This window comes from Musca domestica, unplaced genomic scaffold, assembly GCF_030504385.1.
Source record: "Musca domestica strain aabys unplaced genomic scaffold, Musca_domestica.polishedcontigs.V.1.1 144, whole genome shotgun sequence".
Lineage (NCBI taxonomy): Eukaryota > Metazoa > Arthropoda > Insecta > Diptera > Muscidae > Musca > Musca domestica.
This window is the reverse complement of record NW_026712199.1, coordinates 572,783-599,619: the sequence shown is the minus strand read 5'-3', so window position 1 is coordinate 599,619 and position 26,837 is coordinate 572,783. Positions and strand designations below refer to the sequence as shown.

At 35.7% G+C, this 26,837-nt stretch overlaps 3 protein-coding genes and 2 long non-coding RNA genes across 7 annotated transcripts in view; 3 read left to right on the top strand and 2 right to left on the bottom strand.

Moving 5' to 3' along the window:
• LOC101887453 (teneurin-m) overlaps positions 1–7,844 on the top strand; it is a 334,061-nt gene extending 326,217 nt beyond the window's left edge. For all 3 annotated transcript variants that reach the window (XM_059119393.1, XM_059119395.1, XM_059119394.1), the window contains one exon: positions 1,948–7,844. In XM_059119393.1, the coding sequence (XP_058975376.1) occupies positions 1,948–7,555 (5,608 nt within the window). In that variant the 3' untranslated portion in view covers positions 7,556–7,844. The remainder of the gene's footprint in view (positions 1–1,947) is intronic.
• A 7,899-nt stretch (positions 7,845–15,743) lies between these two features.
• On the top strand, positions 15,744–18,969 carry LOC101888648 (uncharacterized). Its single transcript, XM_005182425.3, has 6 exons — positions 15,744–15,940; positions 16,002–16,105; positions 16,168–16,239; positions 17,213–17,849; positions 17,926–18,472; positions 18,531–18,969. The coding sequence occupies exons 1-6, from the start codon at positions 15,850–15,852 to the stop codon at positions 18,748–18,750; spliced, it is 1,671 nt and encodes a 556-aa protein (XP_005182482.2). The 5' UTR covers positions 15,744–15,849; the 3' UTR covers positions 18,751–18,969.
• Positions 18,970–21,461: 2,492 nt separating this feature from the next.
• On the bottom strand, positions 21,462–24,313 carry LOC101888478 (uncharacterized). Its single transcript, XM_005182424.3, has 6 exons — positions 23,990–24,313; positions 23,804–23,907; positions 23,670–23,741; positions 22,964–23,600; positions 22,154–22,784; positions 21,462–22,073 (listed from the first exon to the last, which is right to left on the bottom strand). The coding sequence occupies exons 1-6, from the start codon at positions 24,078–24,080 to the stop codon at positions 21,701–21,703; spliced, it is 1,908 nt and encodes a 635-aa protein (XP_005182481.2). The 5' UTR covers positions 24,081–24,313; the 3' UTR covers positions 21,462–21,700.
• A 318-nt stretch (positions 24,314–24,631) lies between these two features.
• On the top strand, positions 24,632–25,994 carry LOC131801183 (uncharacterized). Its single transcript, XR_009341727.1, has 2 exons — positions 24,632–25,564; positions 25,640–25,994. It is a non-coding gene; the product is annotated as an uncharacterized LOC131801183 (long non-coding RNA).
• On the bottom strand, positions 25,639–26,545 carry LOC131801184 (uncharacterized). The gene is made up of 2 exons (XR_009341728.1): positions 25,936–26,545; positions 25,639–25,869 (listed from the first exon to the last, which is right to left on the bottom strand). It is a non-coding gene; the product is annotated as an uncharacterized LOC131801184 (long non-coding RNA).
• Positions 26,546–26,837: the final 292 nt, after the last annotated feature.

Below are 26,837 nucleotides of genomic sequence, written 5' to 3'. Positions count from 1 at the left end.
TACAGTTCAAATTGTGTTTAGCTGTTTTGGGGTTGTATAGTTCGGACTGAATTTTATAATTTCATACATTTAGAAGGACCCGAATTTTATTTGGAACTTTTTCGATTGAGATTTTATTTAGAGCTTAAAATTCAAAAAGCTTAAAATTAATGAATTAATGTGATCTCTGCATAAAACGGATCATTGTTCTCTAGTATAGAAATGGGTTTGTACCTGTGTAGAGTTCTACAATTCAAATTGTGTTTAGTTGTTTTATGATTATATATGTCGAAGTGAATTTTATAATTTCATAAATTTAGAAGTCCTCGGATGTTTTGTGGCACTTTTTTTCGATTTCAATTTATATTTAGAGCATACAATTGAAAAAAAGCTTAAACTTAATGAAATTATGTGAACTCTGCTTTATACTTGTTAGGGTTCTATAGTAAAGAAATGGGATTTCTATCAATTTAGGTATATACAGTTCAAATTGTGTTTAGCTGTTGTAGGGTTTTATAGTTCAAGATGGGTTTTATAATTTCATAAATTTAGAAGGCCCATAGCTTAAAAATATGTAATAGTTTTAAAATGTCAATTAATTAAAAATTTTGTTAGGATTTAATTCTGCCGAGTTCTTTTTCAATATAAATTACTAAAGCGTAAAATATAATAATTTTAAAAAACAGTTCTCCAAACCCCTTCTAAACAAGTTTTCATTTAGTTTAGCCTTATAACAATTCTATATATGTAAATACAAATAAATATTTATTTAATGTTACTTTTTTAAGTTTTGTGACCCTGTCTATGAAAAATTCCCCTATCCTCAAAAAACAAAAAAAACAACAACAAATATTTCCCATCCAATGAAAATATATGTTCAACAATTCTCCCACCTTATACATATGAAACGTCCTTTGTTTTATGTAAAAAAAAAATAAACCCAACGAATCAGCTGAGGCCTATTTTTATTTATGGTTTTAGGAATCATTTTCTTCTTTTTGGTTTTTGGTTCGGTTTATATTTTCTTGGTCATGGGGTTATTTTTATTTTTGGTTAATAAACATTTGCTAATGTCAAAAAAATTTTTTCTTTGCTCTTTTTTCTCTTCCTAACTTTTTCCCCCTCAACTCAAACTAAAAAAAAAAAAACAAAACGAAAACGCGCGCGCCTTTGCTCTCTCATCACAAAAATATAATAAAAAAACTAACTTCACATTCGGCTAAAAAAAAAAAAACAATCATGCCTAACCCGTTCGAAATTGAAAAAAAAAAAACTAACCTCATCTCTCTAAAAAAAAAAAAACAATAAAACTAACAGCATTTTTTGGAATTATTTCAATGCAAGGTAAGATGGACTTCTTGAGATTAAGAACTACTAAAAAAACTGGTTGTTTGGTATTTCATTTGCTTTAAAAATTATATAATTTTGCCCGAATTCTTTTTTAAAAAAATATTTCCTTAAAGTGGGGTATACACCACCGTTTTTTAGGAAATATATTTTTTTAAAATAGCATGAGGGCAGTTTTGTAGTTACATACTTTCCTTTTTTTTGCTTTGGTATACCTTTTTCTTTCAAGTAGATTTTGAAAATTTCACATTCTTCCCTTAAATCATTTACTTTTTTATTTTTCATTTTATTAATCAATTTGCCAAGCAACCTTCTAGGAACTGGCCCTTAAAATTTCAAAAAGCCAGCCATACATCCTTTTTGTGTTTGTTAGGTTGGAATTATTGGGTTTCCATATCATAATAAAAAAAAATATATATCGGAAAAACTATATGTTTATGTTTTATGTAAAAAAACCTTAAGTGTTCTGAGAATGTTTTCAGTTCTTGTGTGTGTGAAATTTTTAAAAATTATTTTAAGTTATTTTTATTTTTTCATATTTTGTTGAGAATTTAAAAAAAAATCGATCCCCTATTACAGTTCTTAACTAACTCTACGCTTTTTCTTTCCCCCCTTCTTTAGCCGTTCTGCTGTCATACGCGGCCGTGTGGTCACCTCTCTGGGCATGGGTTTGGTGGGCGTCCGAGTTTCCACCACAACCCTTTTGGAAGGTTTTACCCTAACCCGTGAAGATGGTTGGTTTGATCTAATGGTAAATGGTGGCGGTGCTGTTACCCTGCAATTTGGCCGCTCACCCTTCCGTCCCCAATCACGCATTGTCCAGGTGCCTTGGAATGAAGTCATCATCATCGATACCGTTGTCATGTCCATGTCGGAGGAGAAGAGTATGCCTGCCACCACCCACACCTGTTTCTCGCATGACTACGATCTCATGAAACCGGTTGTCTTGGCCTCCTGGAAGCATGGCTTCCAAGGTGCCTGTCCCGATCGAAGTGCCATATTAGCTGAATCCCAAGTCATCCAGGAGTCTCTACAGATACCCGGTACTGGTCTCAATCTAGTCTATCATTCATCAAGGGCCGCCGGATACTTATCCACCATCAAACTGCAATTAACACCTGAGAGCATCCCACCAACCCTGCATCTCATACATTTACGTATCACCATTGAGGGTATTCTATTCGATCGGGTATTCGAAGCTGATCCTGGCATCAAATTCACATATGCCTGGAATCGTTTGAACATCTATCGCCAAAGGGTCTATGGTGTGACCACAGCCGTGGTCAAGGTGGGCTATCAGTACACTGATTGCAAGGACATCATTTGGGATATTCAGACCACAAAGTTATCGGGTCATGACATGTCCATTTCCGAAGTTGGAGGCTGGAATCTGGATATCCATCATCGTTATAACTTCCATGAAGGTATTCTGCAGAAAGGCGATGGTTCCAATATTTACTTGAAGAACAAACCCCGTGTCATACTCACCACCATGGGTGATGGTCATCAGAGGCCGTTGGAGTGCATGGACTGTGATGGTTTGGCTGCCCGACAACGGCTCTTGGCTCCTGTGGCCCTAGCTGCCTCGCCCGATGGCAGCCTCTATGTTGGAGATTTCAATTATATACGACGCATCATGACCGATGGTACAGTGAGAACTGTGGTGAAATTGAATGCCACCCGTGTAAGCTATCGTTACCACATGGCCCTGAGTCCCCTGGATGGCACTCTCTACATATCCGATCCGGAGTCACATCAAATTATACGCGTCAGAGACACAAATGATTATTCGCAACCCGAAAAGAATTGGGAGCCAATTGTTGGCTCGGGAGAACGTTGCTTGCCCGGTGATGAGGCCCATTGTGGAGACGGGGCCTTGGCCAAGGATGCCAAGTTGGCCTATCCCAAAGGTATTGCCATATCCAGTGATAATGTCCTGTACTTTGCTGATGGCACCAATATACGCATGGTCGATCGTGATGGCATTGTGAGCACTCTGATCGGCAATCACATGCACAAGTCCCACTGGAAGCCCATACCCTGTGAGGGTACTTTGAAATTGGAAGAAATGCATTTGCGCTGGCCCACCGAATTGGCGGTTAGTCCCTTGGATAATACCCTACATATTATTGATGATCACATGATCTTGCGCATGACTCCCGATGGTCGGGTGAGAGTGATTTCCGGACGTCCCTTGCATTGTGCCACCTCTTCGTTCCTCTACGATTCCGATTTGGCCACACATGCCACCTTGGTAATGCCCCAGTCCATTGCTTTTGGCCCCCTGGGAGAACTCTATGTGGCTGAAAGTGATTCGCAGCGTATCAATCGGGTACGTGTCATTGGGACCAATGGACGTATCACAGCATTTGCTGGCGTTGAATCAAAATGTAATTGCCTGGAACGTGGCTGTGATTGTTTCGAAGCTGACCACTATTTGGCCACCAGCGCCAAATTTAATACCATTGCTGCTTTGGCTGTGACACCAGATGGTCATGTCCACATTGCCGATCAGGCCAATTATCGCATACGAGCTGTCATGTCTAGCATTCCTGAGGCAAGTTCATCGCGGGAATACGAAATCTATGCTCCCGATATGCAGGAGATCTACATCTTCAATCGTTTTGGCCAACATGTCCTGACCAAGAATATTCTGACCGGCGAAACCACCTATGTTTTTACCTACAATGTGAACACCTCTAATGGTAAATTGAGCACCGTTACAGATGCTGCCGGAAATAAGGTCTTCTTGCTGCGTGACTACACCGCCCAGGTGAATTCCATTGAAAATACCAAGGGTCAGAAATGTCGTCTGCGAATGACCAGAATGAAAATGTTACATGAACTGAACACCCCGGACAATTACAATGTCACTTTCGAATATCATGGGCCGACGGGATTGTTGAAAACCAAGCTGGATTCAACCGGACGTTCCTATGTCTATAACTATGATGAATTTGGTCGCCTGACCTCAGCTGTAACACCCACCGGTAGAGTCATAGATTTGGCCTTTGATTTAAGTGTCAAGGGAGCTCAAGTCAAAGTCTCGGAGAATGCCCAAAAAGAGATTTCCATGTTGATCCAAGGTTCCTCGGTGGTTGTGCGCAATGGTGAAGCCGAATCCAAGACCATGGTTGAAATGGATGGTTCGACAACCAGCCTTACGCCCTGGGGTCATTTGCTGCAAATGGAAGTGGTTCCCTATCCAATTTTGGCCGAGATCAGTCCAATTATTGGTGAAAGTTATCCAGTGCCGGCCAAGCAGCGTACCGAAATCGCCGGAGATTTGGCAAATCGTTTTGAATGGCGTTACTTTGTGCGGCGATTGCAGCAAGGCAAACAAAACAAGGGTCCCCGGACAGTTACCCAGGTTGGACGCAAGTTACGCGTCAATGGTGATAATGTCTTGACTCTGGAATACGATCGTGATACCCAATCGATTTTGGTTTCAGTTGATGATAAACACGACCTGTTGAATGTTACCTATGATCGCACCTCCCGGCCCGTTAGCTTCCGTCCCCAGTCAGGAGATTATGCTGATGTCGATTTGGAATATGATCGTTTTGGCCGTTTGGTCACCTGGAAATGGGGAAATCTTCAAGAGGCCTATACCTTTGATCGCAATGGTCGTCTGAATGAAATCAAATATGGTGATGGTTCCTCAATGTTCTATAACTTCAAGGACATGTATGGTTCATTGCCTTTGAAGGTGACCACACCCAGGAAATCGGATTATCTACTGCAATACGACGATGCTGGAGCCCTGCAAAGTTTGACCACTCCCCGAGGTCACATCCATTCATTCTCACTGCAAACATCATTGGGTTTCTTCAAATACCAATACTTCTCACCCATCAATCGTTATCCCTTCGAGATCCTGTACAATGATGAAGGTCAGATCTTGGCCAAAATACATCCCCATCATTCGGGCAAGGTGGCCTTTGTGCATGACAACTCGGGACGTTTGGAAACCATTTTGGCTGGCCTCTCCAGCACCCACTACACTTACCAAGAGGCAACAAGTTTGGTCAAATCTGTAGAGGTCCAGGAGCCGGGCTTTGAACTGAGGCGAGAGTTTAAATACCATGCTGGTATCTTGAAGGATGAGAAACTACGTTTTGGTTCCAAGAACTCATTGGCCTCGGCTCATTACAAATACGCCTACGATGGTAATGCCCGTCTCACCGGCGTGGAGATATCCATTGATGACAAGGAATTGCCCACCACACGCTACAAGTACAGTCAAAACTTGGGCCAATTGGAAGTGGTGCAGGATCTCAAGATTACCCGCAATGCCTTTAATCGCACCGTCATCCAGGATCCATCCAAGAAATTCTTCAGCATCATCGATTACGATCAACATGGCCGGATCAAGAGTGTCCTAATGAATATCCGAGAAATTGATGTCTTCCGTTTGGAGTTGGACTATGATTTGCGTAACCGCATCAAATCGCAAAAGACCACCTTTGGCAGATCGACGGCGTTTGATAAGATCAATTACAATGCAGATGGTCATGTCATTGAAGTTTTGGGTACCAACAACTGGAAATATCTCTACGATGAGAATGGCAATGCTGTGGGTGTTGTCGACCAGGGTGAGAAAATCAATTTGGGCTATGACATTGGAGATCGTGTCATCCAAGTGGGCGATGTGGAATTCAACAATTATGATGCTCGCGGTTTTGTGGTCCGCCATGGAGAGCAAAAGTATCGTTACAACAATCGTGGCCAATTGATACATGCCTTCGAGCGGGAACGTTTCCAAACCTGGTATTACTATGATGATCGCAGCCGTTTGGTGGCCTGGCACGACAGCAAGGGTAATGTTACCCAATATTACTATGCCAATCCCAAGAGTCCGATGTTATTGACGCACATGCATTTCCCCAAGCTGCAAAAGACCACACGATTCTTCTACGACGATCGTGATATGCTTATGGCTGTGGAGACGGGAGATCAACGTTACTATGTGGCCACCGATCAAAATGGTTCACCGCTGGCCTATTTCGATATGAATGGTTCGATTGTCAAGGAAATGAAACGAACACCGTTTGGACGCATCATCAAGGATACAAATCCGGAATTCTTTATACCCATTGATTTCCATGGTGGCCTTTTGGATCCGCACACCAAACTGGTGTACACCGAAAATCGCCTGTATGATCCTATTTTGGGTCAATGGATGACCCCATTGTGGGAGACCTTAGCTACGGAAATGTCTCATCCAACCGATGTCTTCATCTATCGTTACCACAACAACGATCCCATCAATCCTAGCAAATCTCAAAATTACATGATCGATTTGGAATCATGGCTGCAGTTGTTCGGCTATGATCTGGACAACATGCAAAGTACTAAATATACCAAGGCAGCCCAATACAATCCTCAGGCCTCCATCAAGTCACCAACCTTGGCGCCCGATTTTGGGGTAATCAGTGGCTTGGAATGCATTGTGGAGAAAACGAATGAGAAATTCAGCGATTTCGATTTTGTACCCAAGCCATTATTGAAAATGGAACCCAAAATGCGTAACCTCTTACCCAGGGTTAGCTATCGACGGGCCGTCTTTGGCGAGGGAGTGCTGCTATCGCGAATTGGTGGCCGTGCCCTGGTCAGTGTGGTGGATGGCTCAAACAGTGTGGTGCAAGATGTGGTCTCGTCGGTCTTCAACAATTCCCACTTCCTGGATTTGCACTTTAGCATCCATGACCAGGATGTGTTCTACTTTGTCAAGGACAATGTCCTGAAGTTACGTGATGACAATGAAGAACTCCGGCGCCTGGGTGGCATGTTCAACATTTCCACACACGAGATTACCGATCATGGTGGTTCGGCGGCCAAGGAATTACGGTTACATGGTCCCGATGCTGTGGTCATTATTAAATATGGTGTTGATCCCGAACAGGAGCGACACAGAATTCTGAAGCATGCCCATAAGCGTGCTGTCGAACGGGCCTGGGAATTGGAGAAACAATTGGTGGCTGCCGGTTTCCAGGGACGTGGCGATTGGACCGAAGAGGAGAAGGAAGAACTGGTCTCACATGGCGATGTGGATGGTTGGATTGGTGTCGATATCCATAGCATTTACAAATATCCCCAGTTGGCTGATGATCCTGGCAATGTGGCCTTTCAACGAGATGCCAAACGCAAGAGGCGGAAGATTGGCAATAGTCATCGAACGGGAAAAAGTCGCCGACAACAACAGAAGTTAAAGGATATGTCGGCGTGAAAAACAGCTGGCATTGAATTTGACGACAACAACAACGATTTACTATTAAAACAAAAACAACAACAACAACAAGCACACCTATATTACGATTTGAAAGAAAACGTGAATCTAGATGGCGAACGAGAAGAAGAAGAACAATACGAATATGAGATGAACGAAGACGAGTATATTCACGATAAAAACGCTAAAAAAGACTTGGTAAGCAACTCAACCGAAGATGACTTGTATTATTAAATAAATAATAAAAAAAAACAAACAAAACATATGAAGAAAAAAATTAAAAAAAAAACTCCCCTCAAAAAAAAACAACAAAAAACAACCATGTAAGACGAAAAAAACCTACTTAAGACAAGCTAAAGTAAAAAAAAATATATTAAAAACAAAAGATCAATTGCAATGCGGAAAGTAAAATAGCCGTTAATAATAATAACAACAACAATTGTATAGAATTTCCACACACAAAAAAAATTAAAGCAAAATATTGCTTAGGCATCCCAATGAAAACAAAACGATCTATAGAGCCCTACACATCAAATGCATTGCAGGATTGCCACCCTGTGAAAAAGTCATGCAACATAAATTTTAGAATTTCCTTTTAAAATTTGTGTGTTTTAGGGGACAGAATTGTGAAAACAAAAACAAATCTTTAAACGTATCTAAGTAACTAGATATACTCACTCAACACACATCTATATAAATAAATATACATATAAATCGGTAAATGAAAAAAATATATAGTTTTGTATAATAAAACAAACAAAAAAAGAAAATCCCATTTTGAAAGTAATGAGAAAGCGATAAAAACACTTTAGATAACCTAGAATCTCAATAAATCAATGTTTTTATGTATTAATGAAAACTTAAAAAAAATTCAAAAAAAAGTAAATAAATCAATGTGAGATTATCAAAATAATAAAAAGGCAAAAGAAAGATATTAGCTAAACATCAAGGAAAAAAAACAAAATGAATCTCCTCCCCTTCAATAATTGTAATGTTATAAATAATACCAATAAGAATAGTAAATGCAAGAGCCACAGCAAGCCATAAAGAAAAAAACTTACAATTATTACTTATAATTTTTTCGTATTTTATTTAAAAATATTTTGCAATATATTTTTTTGTTTATCACCCCCCTATGATTTATAAATTATCTTAAACAAAAATATTTCTTTTTTAGATTTTTCATCCATTTTTTTTAAACATTGTCTTTATATACAAGAAATTATAAAGGAAAAATATTAAGAAAATACAAGCTTTAAATATCTCTACATCACACTACAAAAAACAAACAAGAAATATAAAAATTTTTATTTTTATACAACAAACTGCTCTTTTAATGTGACACTTGAAGGCAAAGTGGAACAAAAGTGGTCGAAGGAATTCTGAACACTCCTTTTAAAAACAGTGGGTTTATCGTATAACGGTGTTCATCCTTATTGTCTGAATTATTGACGACAAACGCTTCCATTGTGTTTATATTGCTTCATTTGCATTCATTACTAATTACTAACCTGGAACGTTTTTTTTTGTGGTGTTCATATTGCCAAGGGAGCCTTATAAACCAGCGCTACTCAAAAACAAGACCTCGCTCATCAGTCCAATTTCTCTTTGTTTTTTAATAATCAAAAAAGCAGTTTTAAAATATAATTTATACATTTTTTATAAAAATTCGCTTAATTAATAATTTTAAAAAACAATTGAAATTAATATAAAGAAAAATACATTTTTTTCTCGTAAATAACATAGGCTTTGAGCAGTGCTGCTTATAGACACCAAAAAGAACAAACATGGCAATGGTTTTTGGCTACTAATTCTCTTTATCAAACTTTTTCTTTGAAAACTTTCCATCTCTGGCCTGTCTCTTACTCTATCTTAAATTGTGGCGTTCCATGTCATAACACATTCGAAAATTAATTTATTCCGAAATTTGTAATTTATACTCCAGTTGGTGTTCACCTTGATTGTCTGATATATAATATTTATTGACGACAAACGCTTTCATTGAGGTCATATTCCTTCCTTTGCTTTCATAACGTAATTACATATAAACCTGGAACGTTTTTTGTTTGTTGTGTTTATATTACCAAGAGAGTTTTATAAACACAGAAAGAAATATGACAATGGTTTTGACTATCAAACTTTCTCTTTGAAAACTTTCCATCTCTGGCCGGTCTCTTTATGAAATTACTCTATCTTAAATTGGGGTTTTCCATGTCATAACTAATTCGAAAAATAATTTATTCCGTAGTTTCTAAGCTGGAACGTTTTTTTTTTCGTGGTAGATACATCAAAGCTTGGGAACATTGATATGTCAAAAAATTTTAAATGTCTTTTCAAATATAAATAGATTTTTATATGTTTTCTCATACAACGCCAATCGGAGGTTGTTATAATAAGAATTTTCTAACAATTTTTACAAATTTGAATAATCTTTCATTCAACATTTTCAATTCCAAAATTGGTTTGACAGTTCATTGTCCCAGCAGCTATGTCCATGCGACTACTTGTATTCTTCTACCATGGAAATCACTCTATCTTAAAGTGGGTTCACATGGCCAACACCAAAAATAATTTCAATGTATCGTTGGAACACAGCAAATGTAAATTTCTTAGGTGGCCTGGCGACATAACAATTTTAACGTTTTTCTGACTTCCTTTTTCAACACAAAGGCATGAAATGGTGAAATCTATGTATGACGATATTGAAACATGGCTTTCTCTCCCAGGACCATTGAAAAAAAAACTTTTAATCCATCTTTTTTGTAATTACTTAGATTTTTCAATTGCTTTTTCTTAACACCTTTTTAGGTAATTGTTTGTGGTTTGTTTTTTCCTTCACTTGTCCCTCTGTTCTATACAAAAAAAATTATATACAATTATTTAGCTAAACCAAAAAATACTCACCAATCATACAACAACAAAATTGGTTACAAACGTATAACACTTATTTTTGTCTTTAATGAACAATTCTGATTTTTTTCCAAAATTTTTTTGCTTCTCGAATATTATTATAATTATTATTATTTATTTTTCATTTAAAAAAAATAATAATAAATAAAACAAAAAACCGAAAATTGTAACGAAAATCAAGCAAATTTTTACAATTGTGATATATATAATCTTTATAAATTAAAACAAACAAAAAAAAACAACATGACATAAATCCTTAAATATTAACTCGAAAATATGCATACACAAAAAAATATTATTTTCTAAACATATATTTTTATTATATTTCTTAAAAAAAAAAACTTTTAATATTTTTTTATTTTTTTTACGATTTTTTATTCATTAAAAATAAAATGCAATATTTTTTATTAAAACTTCAAATCATTTATTTTTACCACATTAAGTATGTACTCAAAATACTATTATGATGATGATGATTTTTTAATTTTAATTTTTAATAAATGCCATATAAATATTTTTTAATTTTTTTTATTTATAATTTATAAATAGTATAACAAAGAAACAAAATGCTTATTAAATATACGAAATAAAAAAACACAAAAAAACGATAATGCTCGTGCGTTTATATATAAATATTAATTATAAATTATTGTTTACTAATATTTAGTGTTGACTACTTAAACGTAATGACAGAGAAAAAAAGAAAAACTCGAAATAATAAAAATTTATAAAAAAAAGAACAGCAAGAACCTCCCTTCCTAGCCCCTAATGCCCCCAAAATAAAAATAGATTTTAAGATTGGACCCCTGTAATATATCAACAAAACTCTGCTTAGTCATTAAGTTGTAGCTTAAATAATAATAATAATAACATACAAACAAAAAAAAAAGTAAATTGGCTTTTAAAAGCATTTCGTAAAAATAGACACACAAAAAATGATTAAATCGTAAAAAAAACTTAAAATAGCCAATGGAAATAAAACAACAACAGATAAACAATGGTGGTTTAGCAATTTTATTAAATAAAATTAAACATTAGATTTTAAGGCAAAATAATAATAATAATAATAAAAAACACATATTTTAAGCCTACAACTACAACTAACTACATGAAAAATCCCTTATTAATTTAAAACATTTAGATTTAGTTATCATTTCCTTGAAAAACACACATTTGCATAAATAAACAAAAACAAAAATAAATTGTGTAAAATTAAAAACAAAAATCCCAAAAATCCCCAAACTTCCCCATAAATCCCCCAAACACACAAACTACCCCCCACTCCTACATATATAATCTTAAACTAAGCTTAGTAAGTGTACATTATTGAACATGAAATGAATATGTGTAAAAAATGCAATATTTCTTAAAAAACAAAAATAAATAACAATAAAAACAAAACAAAAAAAACGGCAGAATAATTTTAACATTTATAAAATCCAAAACACACAAGAAAAAAAAAACAAATGTTGCAAATATTATAAAAATATAACCCCCTCCCTCTCTAAATGAAATGACTGATACAAGGAATACTAAACTAAAACAAAAATAAAGCAAACAATAAAAATTCAAAATAATAAAAGAATATAAAATTTGGCAAAAAAAAACTAATTTTCTAAAAAACAAAAACTAAAGCATTTCAAGATTTCATTTCAATTTTATCATATCCTTTCTGTTGCATTTATTTTTCATAAGAAAAAGTCTATCTTTTTAAAAAACAAAAAACAGAAAAATACTATAATATTTGCAAAACAAAAATGTACGAAAGAAAAAAACGCTGCATGGGCAACACTTTTGAAGCAACATCATACTTTCTCTCTCTCTTTGTCTGCATTAAAAATAACCTGACCTATTTTCCCTCTTCCTTTCCCATCATCAATTAGACAGTTAATACTCACTTTCTCCTCAACTCTAATGCCTCTCTTGCTCTCTCTCTCTATCACACCCACAATCCCCAAAATCTCTTCCCAACATTTTTGCAGAAATTAAAGAGAGTAAAAACAAACAAAGAAAAAATGCATCACAACAACAACAACAATTTTACGTATATAAATTACAAAAAGAAAAAACAGACACATAAACACACACACTCACACACCACAATTGATGAAATGTAATACTTTGTCATAACAAAAGAAGAAGAAGAAGAAGTAACAACAACAAGAAAACAAACATTATATATTAATTATATATGATGATGGTAAATATAAAAACATAAAACAACAAAAACCAAGAAAAAAATAAAAATAAAATTATTAAAAAAAAAAACAAAAAAAAATGTCTTTTTTATCTATGGGTTTGGGGAAAATGGACTGGGGTTGACAAAAAAAAAAAAAAAAAAAAGCAGACCAATGGTTGTTTATGGTGGTTTATAGTATGTTTACATTATAGTTTTTTGTTGGGTGAATCCACTGTATAAGGATTTATTTGACACAAAGGCAATTTAAATTCAATGCTTATTTCCGGCTAGGACTTTGATTTGTTTGCCTTCTAAATGGTCGTTTATTTCCAAACCACGTAAGCTAAGAAGCCCGCCAGACAACTTATAGTATGTTCATATTATTAGATGAGATTTAGGTGAGGTAAGTAAATGTAAGAAAACATAAAACGCTTATTTGACTGGCTTAAGTCATCGGCTGACTTCTTGGTAGAGAAACAAAGCAAAGCCCTAAAATGGTAAAGATAAGGCAAAATGCATTCTTAGCACATGGTTTGTGGCTATACTATCTTGAATAACAGCTCACGACAGAGGCATGTTAATGTAAAAACCACAATTACAGAAACGAATGACAAATAACAGTTTGAAAAATTCAAAAATGTGGTTTCAGAATTGTAACTATGTTGCTATCAAGGCCCATTAAATAGGTCGTCCGATTAGCCCAGCTGAGTTCACCCATTCTGTCAAAATAAATTAGTTTATACTTGGAATTCGCCGTAAAACAGTTTTATTCTCTTTTGCAAGAAAACTGTAAAAAGTAAACAGACCGAATGCCTGCATAAACTTGCAAGCAATCAGCTGATTTGTCAAAAAAAAACGAAGCATTTTCATCAGCCATAAAAAATGAAATACCGCAAATTAAAAATGACCCGAAAACAAAACAATTAGGCTTGCGATTTTCATGATAAAGATGTTTTAAATTAGCTTACCCTAATATAAATCATCGGAAGGAGAAGAAGAAGCGTTTATTGCAAAAAAAAAAGTGTCCAGCAAAACTTTTCAAACTCTCAATGAAAGAACCTTCAATATTTCCCTCTTTAGTCGTTCTCTTTTGAAGATCTTTTTCATCTTGGCTGGGCATATTATGTCAAATTATTAGGAAAAACGACCGCAGGATTCGAGTGCGGATCTAGGGTTTTTTTATGATGTCACAAAATATGTCATGTGAAGACTTAAAACTGCCTAAGTACCTAGAACTGAATTCGGTTCTGGGTTTTTTTCTCTATTCCAAAGGACGGAGATGCCAGGAGAAAATGGAGCACAAATTGCAAAAGTATTTTTATTGGAACGTCATGCCTTCTTTTTAATTTTATTTCTATGCTCCTGTGCTTTGTTTGTCTCATAGATGTTTACAAATTCGCCACAAAAAAGGATGCACAAAGGCGAATTATTATTAGCTTCAGAAGAAATTTTGACAGTTCGCAGGAGTAAAACAGCTGATTTTAAGGTAATTCGCCCTTTACACGACCTCATAAATGGATCTTGGTTGTTATGATATCATAACAAAAGAGGCATTTTTCACAGGGTTGCCAATTTGACCCATTTTTATACTACTATGTCTTTGAACAAAGGGGTTTTAGGTTGACTTAGATCGATTTTGGCCTACGCTCCTTTGTTCTTTTCCGAAGACGTCATCGAGCCATTTCGTGAATTCAGTGCAATTTAAAGGTACTATAATGTTAGAAAAAAATCCCCGTATATATTTAAGTCATTAGAATTCAACACGGGTAAACACATATAAGGATTTTACCACCTGTCATTCAGTTTAGTTTGACTTAGTTGAATTTAAGCCTTTCGGAAATAAGGGTGACCCAGTTCAAACTAGCTTACCCTAATTACCATTCCTAATTACCAGAGTCAAAATAATGTCATTAGGTGGATTTTAACCTCCTAGTCAATATTCAATTAATTGGTAAGTTTAATGGAATATAATTTTGGAACCTTTGCTTGTTTGCTTTTAAAATGCCTCTGTTATGAGCTGTTCATATTATGCATATTATAGCCACAAGCCATTTTCTCCAAATATATTTTTTAAGTCTTTATAAATACATAAAGACTTAAAAAATATATTTGGAGAACCATGGATGTTCACCAAGAGACCCTATTATATGTCTATGGGATTCTGTTCTAAAACAAAAAAAATTACGCAGATAATTTCCCATTACAAATTTAATGTCAATTCGATTAAAAATGCGGGATGAGAGTTGCAATTGATTTAAAGAAAAATTGTCCGGCAAGAATTTGCAAACTCCCCGTGAAAAAAAAAACAATTAAACCGTTTCCAATAGTGGAATTTTTTGAGTTACCGACAAAAGCCAGTAAAAGTAAAATGCTTATAATTTTGGTAATTAATGACATTTTTAGGTAGGTTAGCGACCAAATTCAATTAGTCGCTAAGGCCTACCGATAAATATCAATGTTGGGAATCATAATTTATCATCTATATCAAAATTTTTGGTTTCAATTTTACCGATTTTTGTCGGTAACGCAGCTGCATGGTAGAAGAATATAGGTAGACGCATCGACACAGCTGCTGAGACAATGAACTGTCAATCCAATTTTGGAATTCAAAATGTTGAATGAAAAAGTATTTAAATTTGTAAATTTTTTTTTAAAAAACACGAATTATAAGAACCTTCGAATGACGTCGTATAAGAAAACATATACAAATCTACTTATATTTGAAAGAACATTTAAATTTTTTGATGTATCAATGTTACCAAGCGTTGATGCATCTACCTGTATACTTTTGCCATGCTCAGCTGCTGGGACAATGAACTGTTAAACCAATTTTGGAATTAAAAATGTAGAATGAAAAATGATTTAAAAAACGCGAATTATAATAACCTCCGAATGACATCGTATAAGAAAACATATACAAATCTACTTATATTTGAAAGAACATTTAAAATGTTTTGACATATCAATGTTACCAAGCGTTGATGCATCTACCTGTTTTCTTCTGCAATGGGCAAAACATTTGTATTTGACAGCATTCTTTTAACAAAAATGCTGCCAAGTTGATATAATGTTTTTGTCACTCAAAATTGAAAACAATAAAAAAATTAACCTTTCTTCCATATTCTTTATAATTTTTTGTACTTTTATTCCAAATTAAAAAGTTCTACAAAAAAAAAGAAATAAAAAAGCAAAAAATCTATAAATTATGGCCAAAAAAGCTGCTGCCCAAAAAATTCAGGAAGAAATCAATACCGATGAGGAACTGGAAAGATTTTTGGATCGTCCAGGATTATTGGGTAAATTTTGGCTTCGGAAAGGTTTTGTGGCACACAATTTATGAGTCAAATTTTCCAACAGTTTTGGATGTCTATTCCGAATGGTGCGGCCCATGCCTGGGTATGGTGGGTAGTTTAAAGAAAATCAAATTGGAGGCTGGTGGCGATAATCTTTCGTTGGCAATTGTAGGATGAGTTGTAGCAATTTTTTTTTCGTTTTTGAAGATAATCTTCTTTTTCAATTTTAGTGTAAAAGTGATACCATTGAGGCCCTGAAGCGCTTCCGTCGAAAAAGCGAACCGACATGGCTGTTTGTGGCGGTAAATATTTATTTAAATTTTTTGGCGACAATGACGCCGATAGATTTGGGATCATTATTTCACATTTTTAAATTTCCCTCCCCTTTACTTGCATTCCTGGAGATGATATTAGTGTGTGTTTGCATGACGAGTGCGTAAGAAAAACGCCATCTCAAATGTAAAACGCCCCATCTGAGAGATAGGGATACCTAAGTCGACTTTAGATATTAAAAAATCGAAGTTAACTTTTGTCTGATCGTAGTCTACTACTTTATTCGAGAAAAATATGCAAAGAATAAGTTAAGCCGTTTCCAAATATGAATGATAAATCAAAATTTGCTCCGTTCCAGAACCTGCAAAAATCTAGTCATTTTGCAATTTTTCGATGTCGTAAAGGAAAAATCTGTTATAGTAGTACATTTTTTACATTCTTGCAGTCCTAGAACAGAGAAATAGTTTGCTAATCTTTTAATGCAAATAATAACTTAAACACTGAGACGTATACGTTACGACAACGCTGATAACTCACGACATCACTGTGTTAGGGACACCTAAGTCGACTTTTAAGTAATGGACTTTAAGGTGAGAATACATTAAAAGCTGTTTCGACTGACTTGAGTCAACGGCTCAAGTCTCTTTTTGCGGAAATAATTACAGATAAAACAACAGAAATGATGGATTTGAACTCAAAAACCAATTCCAGCGCATTTCCATCGATAAAAATCAACGAAATCCCTATAAAGACGTCATGTCTGTTAAATTACAACATAAAGCTATGTCTCCCGCTTTGAGAAAAAAATTGATATCTTTTCACCATAAAATTTTAAGGTCCCCGAAAAAGTAGTCCGCAAACCAATAATTCTAAAAGTTATTTCAGGTTTTTTCTTGTTTTTCCTTTTTTTTTCAAATTACGTTTTTTGTACACTTGGGCGTATGAGTTACGAAAATAGTCATACGCCCAATGGTACCTACAGAATTTTCCCTACTTTTTCAGAATGGCAAAGCGGTCAATATTATGTTCGGCAGCGATACACCAAAATTAATGAATCTCATTTTGGAAGAACTTTCGAATCTGGGCAATGTAAAACGTCCCATCTACGATATAACTGACTACCAGCCGGAAGAAGAAATTCGCAGACGTGCCAAAGAGGATGTCATAGCTGAAGCCCAGCGCATAGAATATGAGGCCAAAGAAAAGAAACGCCTCGAATATCTTGAGCATGTAACCGATGTTATAATGGAAAATCTTCCCGACATCGGTGTAACCGTCTTTGGACCACAAGTAAATCGGGATATCATTAAAAAAATCATGGAACCAGCCGATGCTCTAAAGATTCAATGTAAAGATCGTAAATTTATTGAAGTGACGCGAGAACAATTTGAAACTATTCATTTTAAATGTCCCAATCCCATAGAGGAGGATGTGTTAGAGCAATTGGATGGTAAAGAGTTGTTGCTGTGTTTTTGGCGTGTGCCAGGCGAGGGTAAGGACATACCAAAGATATTGACTAATTATGCCAAGGAATTGACAAAATCCCATACATATCCACCGGATGAGTTTAATGAGGAAGAAATTGTGGTGCCACCCATTTTGGGGCCTTTGGATTTGAAAGTTGAGGTTGAACTCAAGGGTAAGTTGGAGCGTATACAGAATGACAGTAGTTATACGCCATGTGTTTTTTTTTTTCATACACATCAATTTCATAGAGGGTGAAATATGGATAGAAGAACCGGAAGAGCCATCTTCCGAAGAGAATCTAGCAGCAAAAGATGACACAGGCAAACCAGATTTGGCAATTGATGAGGAGCTGGAAGAGGAAGGAGATGAGGCCAACATTGAACCTCTACCACCCACTGAAATGCCAGACTTGGGTTTTGATTTAGGTCTCGACGATGCCATTGTAGAAGAAGTAGAAGAAGAGGAAGATGGGCCCATCGAAGCGGTAACCAAAAGAAAAATCCGTATTAAAAAAGTACGCATACCACCCATATGGATTGCGAACAATCACCGGACGCATGCCGCACTTGTCTATGTCTTCTTTCGCAATCAAACCACAAGTTTCTTGCCACCGGACCCGGTGCCCGAACCGCCACACATTATAATGGCTTTTGATACATATAAGAAACGCGACCTCATTTCACATGCCGACCACCACAAGGAGGATATACCCTGCTATGGCTTCTTTACCAGCGACGATGCTGAGGAGGCGGAATTCATTTCAAATTCCATTGAAAAATATAGTCCACAGACAATGTAAGTGGAAATGTTGTGAAATCGCCTCGAAATAAGTGATCCACTCTTTTTATTCCAGAAATGATAAATTGGTCTTGAAGGTCAACAAAGCCAACTCCCACACCATGCTCACCCTGATCACGTATGATCCAAGCTATGTTAGTCCCAATGTAAATGTTGGTTTTGATGAAGCCAAAAAATTTTTCCCAGAATCGTATAGGACGGCTGAGCAGGAAATGGAGGAAGAAGCTGCTCAAAATGATCCAGATTCGGCAAAAAAGAAAAAGGATGCAAAATAAGGGAAAGTCGTTTATTTGGGTTGAGTGGACTTAGAGCCATATCGTTGAAAGAAGAAGAACTTTCCGCCCCGAAAAAACGTGGTTTGGCATTGAAAAATTCCAAGGCCTTGAAAAATCATCGAAATTGTCCAAGGATTCTAATCGGATAAGCTGTGACGTATGAATTATTAATCAAAATTGTTGTTATCCTTAAAAATAAAAATAATAATTTAAATAACATTAAGACGTATATCTCACGACAGCACAATGGGGTAGGGATACCTAAGTCGACTTTTGTCTGAAGTAAAAATCGTAGTCTACTTTCGTTATTCAATTTAAATTTTTTACATCATAGATTCGTATTCCATAAAGTATGCAAAGAATAAGCTAAGCCCATGGCCTATATAAGGTCGGCCAGTAAGCCCATCTGACAACTAAGTTTGCTGTCAAAAGACTTATTGTGATTTGAAATTCAAAGAGAGTCAAATCAAAATCTTCCAAGGATTCTAATGGGGTAAGCTGGGACGTATGGATTCTTAATCAGAATTGTTTGTTATCCTTAAAAATTAAAATAATAATTTAAATAACATTAAGACGTATATCTCACGACAGCACAATGGGGTAGGGATACCTAAGTCGACATTTGTCTGAAGTAAAAATCGTAGTTTACTTTCGTTATTCATTTTTTGATTTGTACATCCTAAATTTTTATTTCAAAAAAATATGCAAAGAATAAGCCAGGCCCATGACCTATAAAAGGTCGGCCAGTAAGCCCATCTGACAACTAAGTTTGCTGTCAAAAGACTTACTGTGACTTGAAATTCAAAGAGAGTCAAATCAAAATTTTGCAAAAGCTACTAAGTTTGTTGTAAAATAGTTGTCAAAAGCCTTGGCCAACCTTTCCTAGCTATATCTTTGCTCTGCTAAAGAACCTGAAAAAATCTACTAGTTTTGCATATTTTATTTATTTATATTTTTATTTATTTATTTGTTTATTTATTTATTTATTTATTTTTTTTATGTCATAGAGGAAGATTCTGTAAAGTTGCTATCAGACGAAAAGGGTATTACATATGTAGTGTCATACAGAGAAGTCGTACACATCGGACGACATTTCAGTTTTGAAATGCATGAGTAAAGTAAATATCATGGTAGAAGAATACAGGGGCTGGATTCTTGTTCTATGAAAATATGAAATTAAAAATATTTCCTTTATAAAATTTTCCATTTAACATTTCTTTCCTTTATAAAAGTTTTCATTTCACATTTTCCTAGAATAAGAATTGAGGCCCAGGTAGATGCATCAACGCTTTTTTAAAAAAAATTTTCTTTTTAAATAAGCAAATTTTTATATGTTTTCTTATACGACGCCAGAGGTTGTTATGATATGCATTTTTCAACAATTTTAACGATTTTGAATAAATTTTCATTCAAATTTTTTGAATTTCAAAATTGTTTTGATAGTTTATTGTCCCAGCAGCTGTGTTGATGCGATTAACTGTATTCTTCTACCATGGTACATATGTATTTTTTCGATAACAGTGAGCCCTATTTTCATCGGAAAAATAAAATTTAATCAAAAATTTTGTTTGTTTTCGTATGAAAAAATATGAAATTAAATTTGCGTTAAAATTCAACCATAAAGTATTATAATTTTATAGTAAAAACACTATAAGCAATATAAGAATTATGTGTCATACGTAAATTGGCAATTTCGACATACACATGGACAATAAAAGTGACAGCATATATGTAAAACCCTTATCGTCTGATAGCAGCTTTATAGTAGTAATTTTTTTACATTCTTGCAGCATCCAAACCAAGCATCTGCTTGCTAATTATTTGTTTCAAATAATAATTTAAACACTGAGACGTATACGTTACAACAACGCAGATACATCACTGGATTAGGGACACCTAAGTCGACTTTTAAATAAAGGACTTTAAGTGAGTATGCATAAAACACTGCTCTGATTGGCTTAAGTCATCGCCTGACGTCTTCGTAAAAGACTCGTTTTTCTGAAATAATTACAGATTTATTTCACGAAATTATTTACAAATTATTATTTTTTTTATTTTTTAAACTAAAATGAACATGCCAAAAATATGGCGACTAAATGCGAAGACAAAGAACTGTGAAGATTGGACAAAATGCATATGACCCAGAAATATCTCCATCAGGCAATAAATGGCCGACGACATGCCAAAAATGCATTAGAAAATTTACAGAAATATGTTATTCCGAAACCGACAAAATGGCGGTAAGGCACCGATATAAGAACTCAGAAACCCTTTCCAGAGCATTTCCGCGTAAATCGTAATCGATAAAAAATCAGCGAAATCCATATAAAAACGTCATGTCTGTTAAATTAGAACTTAATGCTATATCATGATCGTGGTAGAAGAATACAGGTAGTCACATCGAAACAGCTGCTGGTACAATAAATTGTCATACCAATGTTGGAATTGGAATTTTTGAATGAAAATTTATGCAAATTTGTAAAAATTGTTAAAAAAAGTGAATATCATAACAACATCCGATTGGCGTGGTATAAAAAAACATATTAAAATCTACCTTTTGAAAAAACATTTAAAAATTTTTGCGTATCAATGTTCCCAAGCGTTGATGCATCTACCTGTATTCTTCTACCATAGTCATGATATGGTGACATATCATATTTTTCGACTATTCAAAAAATAATATCCAGATCCGAATTTTCTGTAATTTACAGTACGTTTATATATATCAGGGTTAACCCACTGGATTTGGATTTAAATTGTCATTTCCATTACTTTTACTTCAAATAAATCCTCTCAAAGTAGGTTAACCCTACAAAAAGTTCTAACGTAAACATGGCATTACCTTGTTTAATTAACTTTTCATTTCGCTTTTCTACATGTTTAAACGTGATTCAAATGTTTCTATAATGTGCATTATAATTTAAATTTCTATTTGTCAAAAACATTCATCTTATTCCCCTTCACCTTCCTGATTAGCAGCTTCGGCCTCACCTTCTCCCTCGGCCGACGTACTCTCGGCACTTTCTTCCTCGCCACTTGAGGCATGTGTACCATCGACTTCAGTTTCTTTTTCAGCCGGTACCTCTTGGGCTTCCTTCTTGCGGCGTTCCTTTTTCTTGCGTATCTTTTTGGCCAACTCCGCGGCTATGGCTGCTGCCTCGGCTTCTTCTTGTTCCAGAGTCTTGTAGGTGGCGGGGAAGAATTTATTGGCTTCCTCCAGGCCCACAACACTGTTGGGACTGACATAGCTGGGGCAATAGGCCACCAAGGCCAATACGGTGTCTTCCGAACTTTTGTTCACTTTCATGACTAATTTGTCGTTACTGCAAGATTTCAAAAATTTAATTTATATTAAATAAAATGCATTTCTTTTAAAATTAGTTTTTGGAAAAGAAAAACTGACCTCGTTTGGACCTTATATTTGTGCACTGAATTGGTTATATATTCCGCTGTATCGGGATCATCACTAGAAAAGAAGCCGTACATTGGTATAAACTCCTTACGACCGTCAGCCAATGGTATCAAATCTCTCTTTTTGTATGTATCAAATGACATTATAATGTATGGTGGTTCTGGTTCGGGATCCGGGGGTAAAAAGTTAGCAGTTTGATTGCGAAAATAAACATAAATCAATGCAGCATGGGTACGTTGATCTTGGGGTACCCAAATAGCTGGCAATTGCACTGTCTTGCTGCAGATACGTTTTTTAGTTTTTCGAGATTCTTTTGCTTCATCGGAAGGCTTTTGTGGTTCTTCCGGTTCGATTTCTCTTTCCAGATCTTCCAAATTCAAATTTAAGTCTTCGCTAGCCATTTCTAATCCTGGCTCATCGACTGCCGCTAAATTCAGTTCCTCTTCGCCAAGGTTTTCGAAAGTTTCTTCCTCTTGAGTATTTTCATTTTCTTCAGCGTTTTCTGGTGTTCCATTTTCTTTTTCTTCTCCCCCGTTATTTGGGGAAAGGTCGGCTGGCTCTGGAGCGTCAGGAGTGATTTCCATAGTTGGATTTTCTGGATCCTCATCATCAGCCTCGTCATCTTTGGGAACAAAGAGAAAAGTTAAGATATTAATCGGCCCTATTATGGTTGTCGTCGGCGTCGCAAAATGAATTCGAGGCGACAATAATGATATTAGGGTTGTCGTTTTTTAGCGACAAATGATTGCTATTATAATTGTCGATACAACAGTCGACGTGAATTCCTTTTCCCATACCTACCCGTAACTTCATATTCCACCGTTACCTCGACTGATGGCACAATCGGTGGCTTAATCTGTTCCTCTTCATTGAATTCATCTGGTGGCAGCGTCTCTGTTTTTGTCAACTCCCTGGCATATTCCATTAAAATGGCCGGCACATCATCACCCTCTCCTGGCACTTTCCAAAAGCACAACAACAATTCTTTACCCTCCAGCTGCTTGAGAACATCCTCGTCAATGGGATTGGTGCTATTATGATGGATAATTTTAAAATCTTCTCCATTGATCTGGGTCACCTTACGATCTTTACATTGGATTTTCAATAGATCTGCCGGTTCCATAATTTTCTTAAACATATCACGATTTACTTGGGGACCGAACAATGTTACACCCATGTCATTGAGATTTTCCCTAATGGTATCCGTGACAAATTGCAAATAATCCAAACGTTTTTTCTCGGCAACGGCCGCTTCAACTTTGCGTGCTGCCTCTTCGGCTTGTTCCACAACTTGTCGGCGGGCGATTTCTTCAGGTTGCAATTCGGTTATTTCGTAGAATTTACGATTTTTATTGCCCACCAGATTGAGTTCATTGACAATCAATGCCATTAATTTGGGAACATTTGTTCCGAACATCAGATTGACTGCTTTGCCACCCTAGGAAGAAGGAATTTGTTTTAATATTACAATCCAAAAAATTAATATCGATTTCACACGAATTTTTACCGTTACAAATAACCACGTGGGCTCACTTTTTCTACGAAATCTTGCCAAGGCCGTGATATGGTCCGATTTGCACTGTAATCAATAAAGGTAATAGTTTATTCTCCAAAACTTCCGACAACAAAAATCCAACTTACAATGCCTAGTTGTAGATTATCACCACCAACTTCCAATTTAACCTTTTTCAAACTTCCCACCATACCCACACAGGGGCCACACCATTCCGAGCATACATCCAGAACTAAAATCATAAAAAATAATATGCGTTGAGATAGAAACCCCTTAAAAGATTCGTGAAAACATTTGCACATCTTTATACTAACCCAAAAGCCCTGGTTTTTCTAAAAACTTTTCAAAATCCTCGTCATTAGAAATGTCCGTTTGCAATTGTTGAACACCACCCTTTTTAGCCATATTTTAGAGATGTTCTTCACTTTCATAACACATTATTTTTAAATATACGAATAGATTGTAAAATTATCAACCAAACATTAACTTAGTAACGGCCAAACTCACACGGTACGGTTGCTAACAGTTTGTTGACAACAGAGCCCGCATTTTCACGGCGTCGTTCAATCACTGATAAATGATAACACGGCAAATATGTTCATCACTGAAAAATGATACTTTGCGCGCCATTTTAATAAAAAATACAATTTGAATTGGGATATGGGGTTGTTGGAAGTTTCGACTGGACGACTCCTAAAATCCTATGCAAGGGACCGGTTTTCTCCTATCCGAGCGGATATTTCCTATAAATGCTCAATATACACAAACAACACCATTCCCAGTCACAAGAGTCTAGGTAAAGCAATGTGGAAACTGTAGTGGAACTGCAACAGAATGACAAAGAAAGTCACCCAGGTTTCATAGACCAAAAAGGGCACTCAAATAAGATCCGTCTCGTTACATATTAGACAAAAGGAAGACTTATGAAAATGTAACCCAGCAGCTGATAGAACAATGATACCTTGTTACATTCGGCCTACTCGGCGTTATGGTGGGGTTCCGCACTAGCTCAGGAGGGAGCGGTTAATCCAGGGGGTTCTCAACCCTGCCACCATCAACCCTAGGGAATGAACACTTAAAGAATTGTACTGGAATAAACACAAACACAGAAAATCTGAAAACAAACACACACAACATACACCTATGACACAGGAGCTTGATATTATTGCTCCCCCACTATGCCCACCCATCCTTGACCCTTTAGTCCAAATACACTCAAAAAAATTAAAAAGGGCCCCAAAAAGCCACACACACTCACTTACAACGCCTAACCTCCTCTCTCACAAATAAAATTTAGCACAACATATTATTTCTTCAGACAATTAGACATTAAGCTTATTTATTAGAATCATTATCGTTCTCTTAAAACTAATTTCAACACGAACACATAAAAAAAAAACTGGATTATTAATACCCGAACGAAAAAAAAAATTGTGAGTCAATACTCAGATTACCTTTTTTTATTACCCTGCTAGAAGCGCCAATTTTGGCCAATACAAGTACTTTTAATTTCTGCCTAAAGGAGCTCACTTAGACAAATCTTTTGGGCATTTCAAATCCTTGTCCCAAACAGAAAAATCGAAATTTTCTAGCTGTAAAATTTTGAGGCAACCCTACACTCACTAACAATAAGATTTAATGGGCATTAATTTTCCTCACATTTGTATCTTAAGCACTATTTATCTAACTACAAACAATACGTTTAACTTATATACTAAACTACACACTAACAAACATATATTTTTTTATAGCTTCTTTTTTTCTTTTGGTCAAATTCGGATTAATTGATGAATTTCATATTTTTTTTTATTTCAGTGGTGTTTCCGTCAAAGGAAAAGGAACTTCATATGGCTTTTTTCAGCGGGATTTGGCTTTCTTTCTTTTCTTTGGTAAGTAACTTAAATTTTAAATTACATTACCTTCACAACGGCATACTTAGGCAACTTTTTATCTTCTTTTTACAGATTTTTAGGTGGGATCTACTGGTTAGCTTCCCGGATTGGTACTATTGCCTGTTCCAAGGGTTATCCACTGGCAGTTTCCCAGGTCTTTTGGCCGTTTCCAGAACCTTTTCGTTGCCTGGAACCCCTGTGCCGCACCTGGCGATACAAAAATAATTGTTGGGGATGCCCGCTTCTTTTTCGTCCAAGTCGGATGGCGCTGTCCAATTGTGGATTTATGCGCGGCGTTATTCCTAAATAGAACACAAAAACTTAACACAACACATCCGACATAACATCACTTACAAATCAACACTTACAAATTGTTTAGATACGCCACACAAATAAAACAATAAAACACACAAATTGTAACTGCCAATTTAGTATTTCCTTTTTCTATTCACAAAAAAAACATTTAAAAATTGACTGAACTGTTTCTGTTCCACACCACTTTGAAATAATGGCGCTTTTCGCCCTCTCCGTGCTTTATATACGGCCACCAAGGACGCTCAACCAAACTTTCCCTCTTTTCCAAGATTTTCCCACAATTTCCCTGACATTTATTATTTACCTTTATCAGGTGTTCTACCTACCCACTATTATCCCCAGTGTTGTATTTTTGTCACACGTCTCTCATGTTGTACAATAAACAACATGAAACTTGGCATCACTTTTTAAAATTTAGCCGGCCGCCCTGCGTATCCGGTTCTCTTTTTTGGCTGGCGTTCAGCACGTTCGGTGCATTAAATTGCACATTATAAAAATTTTACAATGAGGATGAACGCAACAACCTTAATAAAGAGATAAATGTCCAGTCCCAGTCGCAGTCGCAGTTATAGGCGCTAAATTAAAAGTAAGAACAAGGTCCCCGAGTCGCTAGTCGGCTTCGATTGTGGTGCAGTATTCACGATTGTTTTAAACCAATAATAGTATGACGGACGACTATCTATAAATAAACAAGGCTAGTTTTCTCCCAATTACATTCTGGATGGTTCTAAAGTCTTAATTCGCAGTGATCGTGATGAGAATGTGCAGAATGTTTGTTTAGCATGCGGTACAGGTCCTGTAAAACCTACTTGACCCACTCTCATACAAGTATCTGTAATTTAAAATTTGGAATTAGAAACCGACTAGCGAAAAAGATACACTAACACTAACTTTCAAAAGATCATCATTCTAAGGCGGATCAACAAACGACCCTCCATCTATAGGTTATATAGAT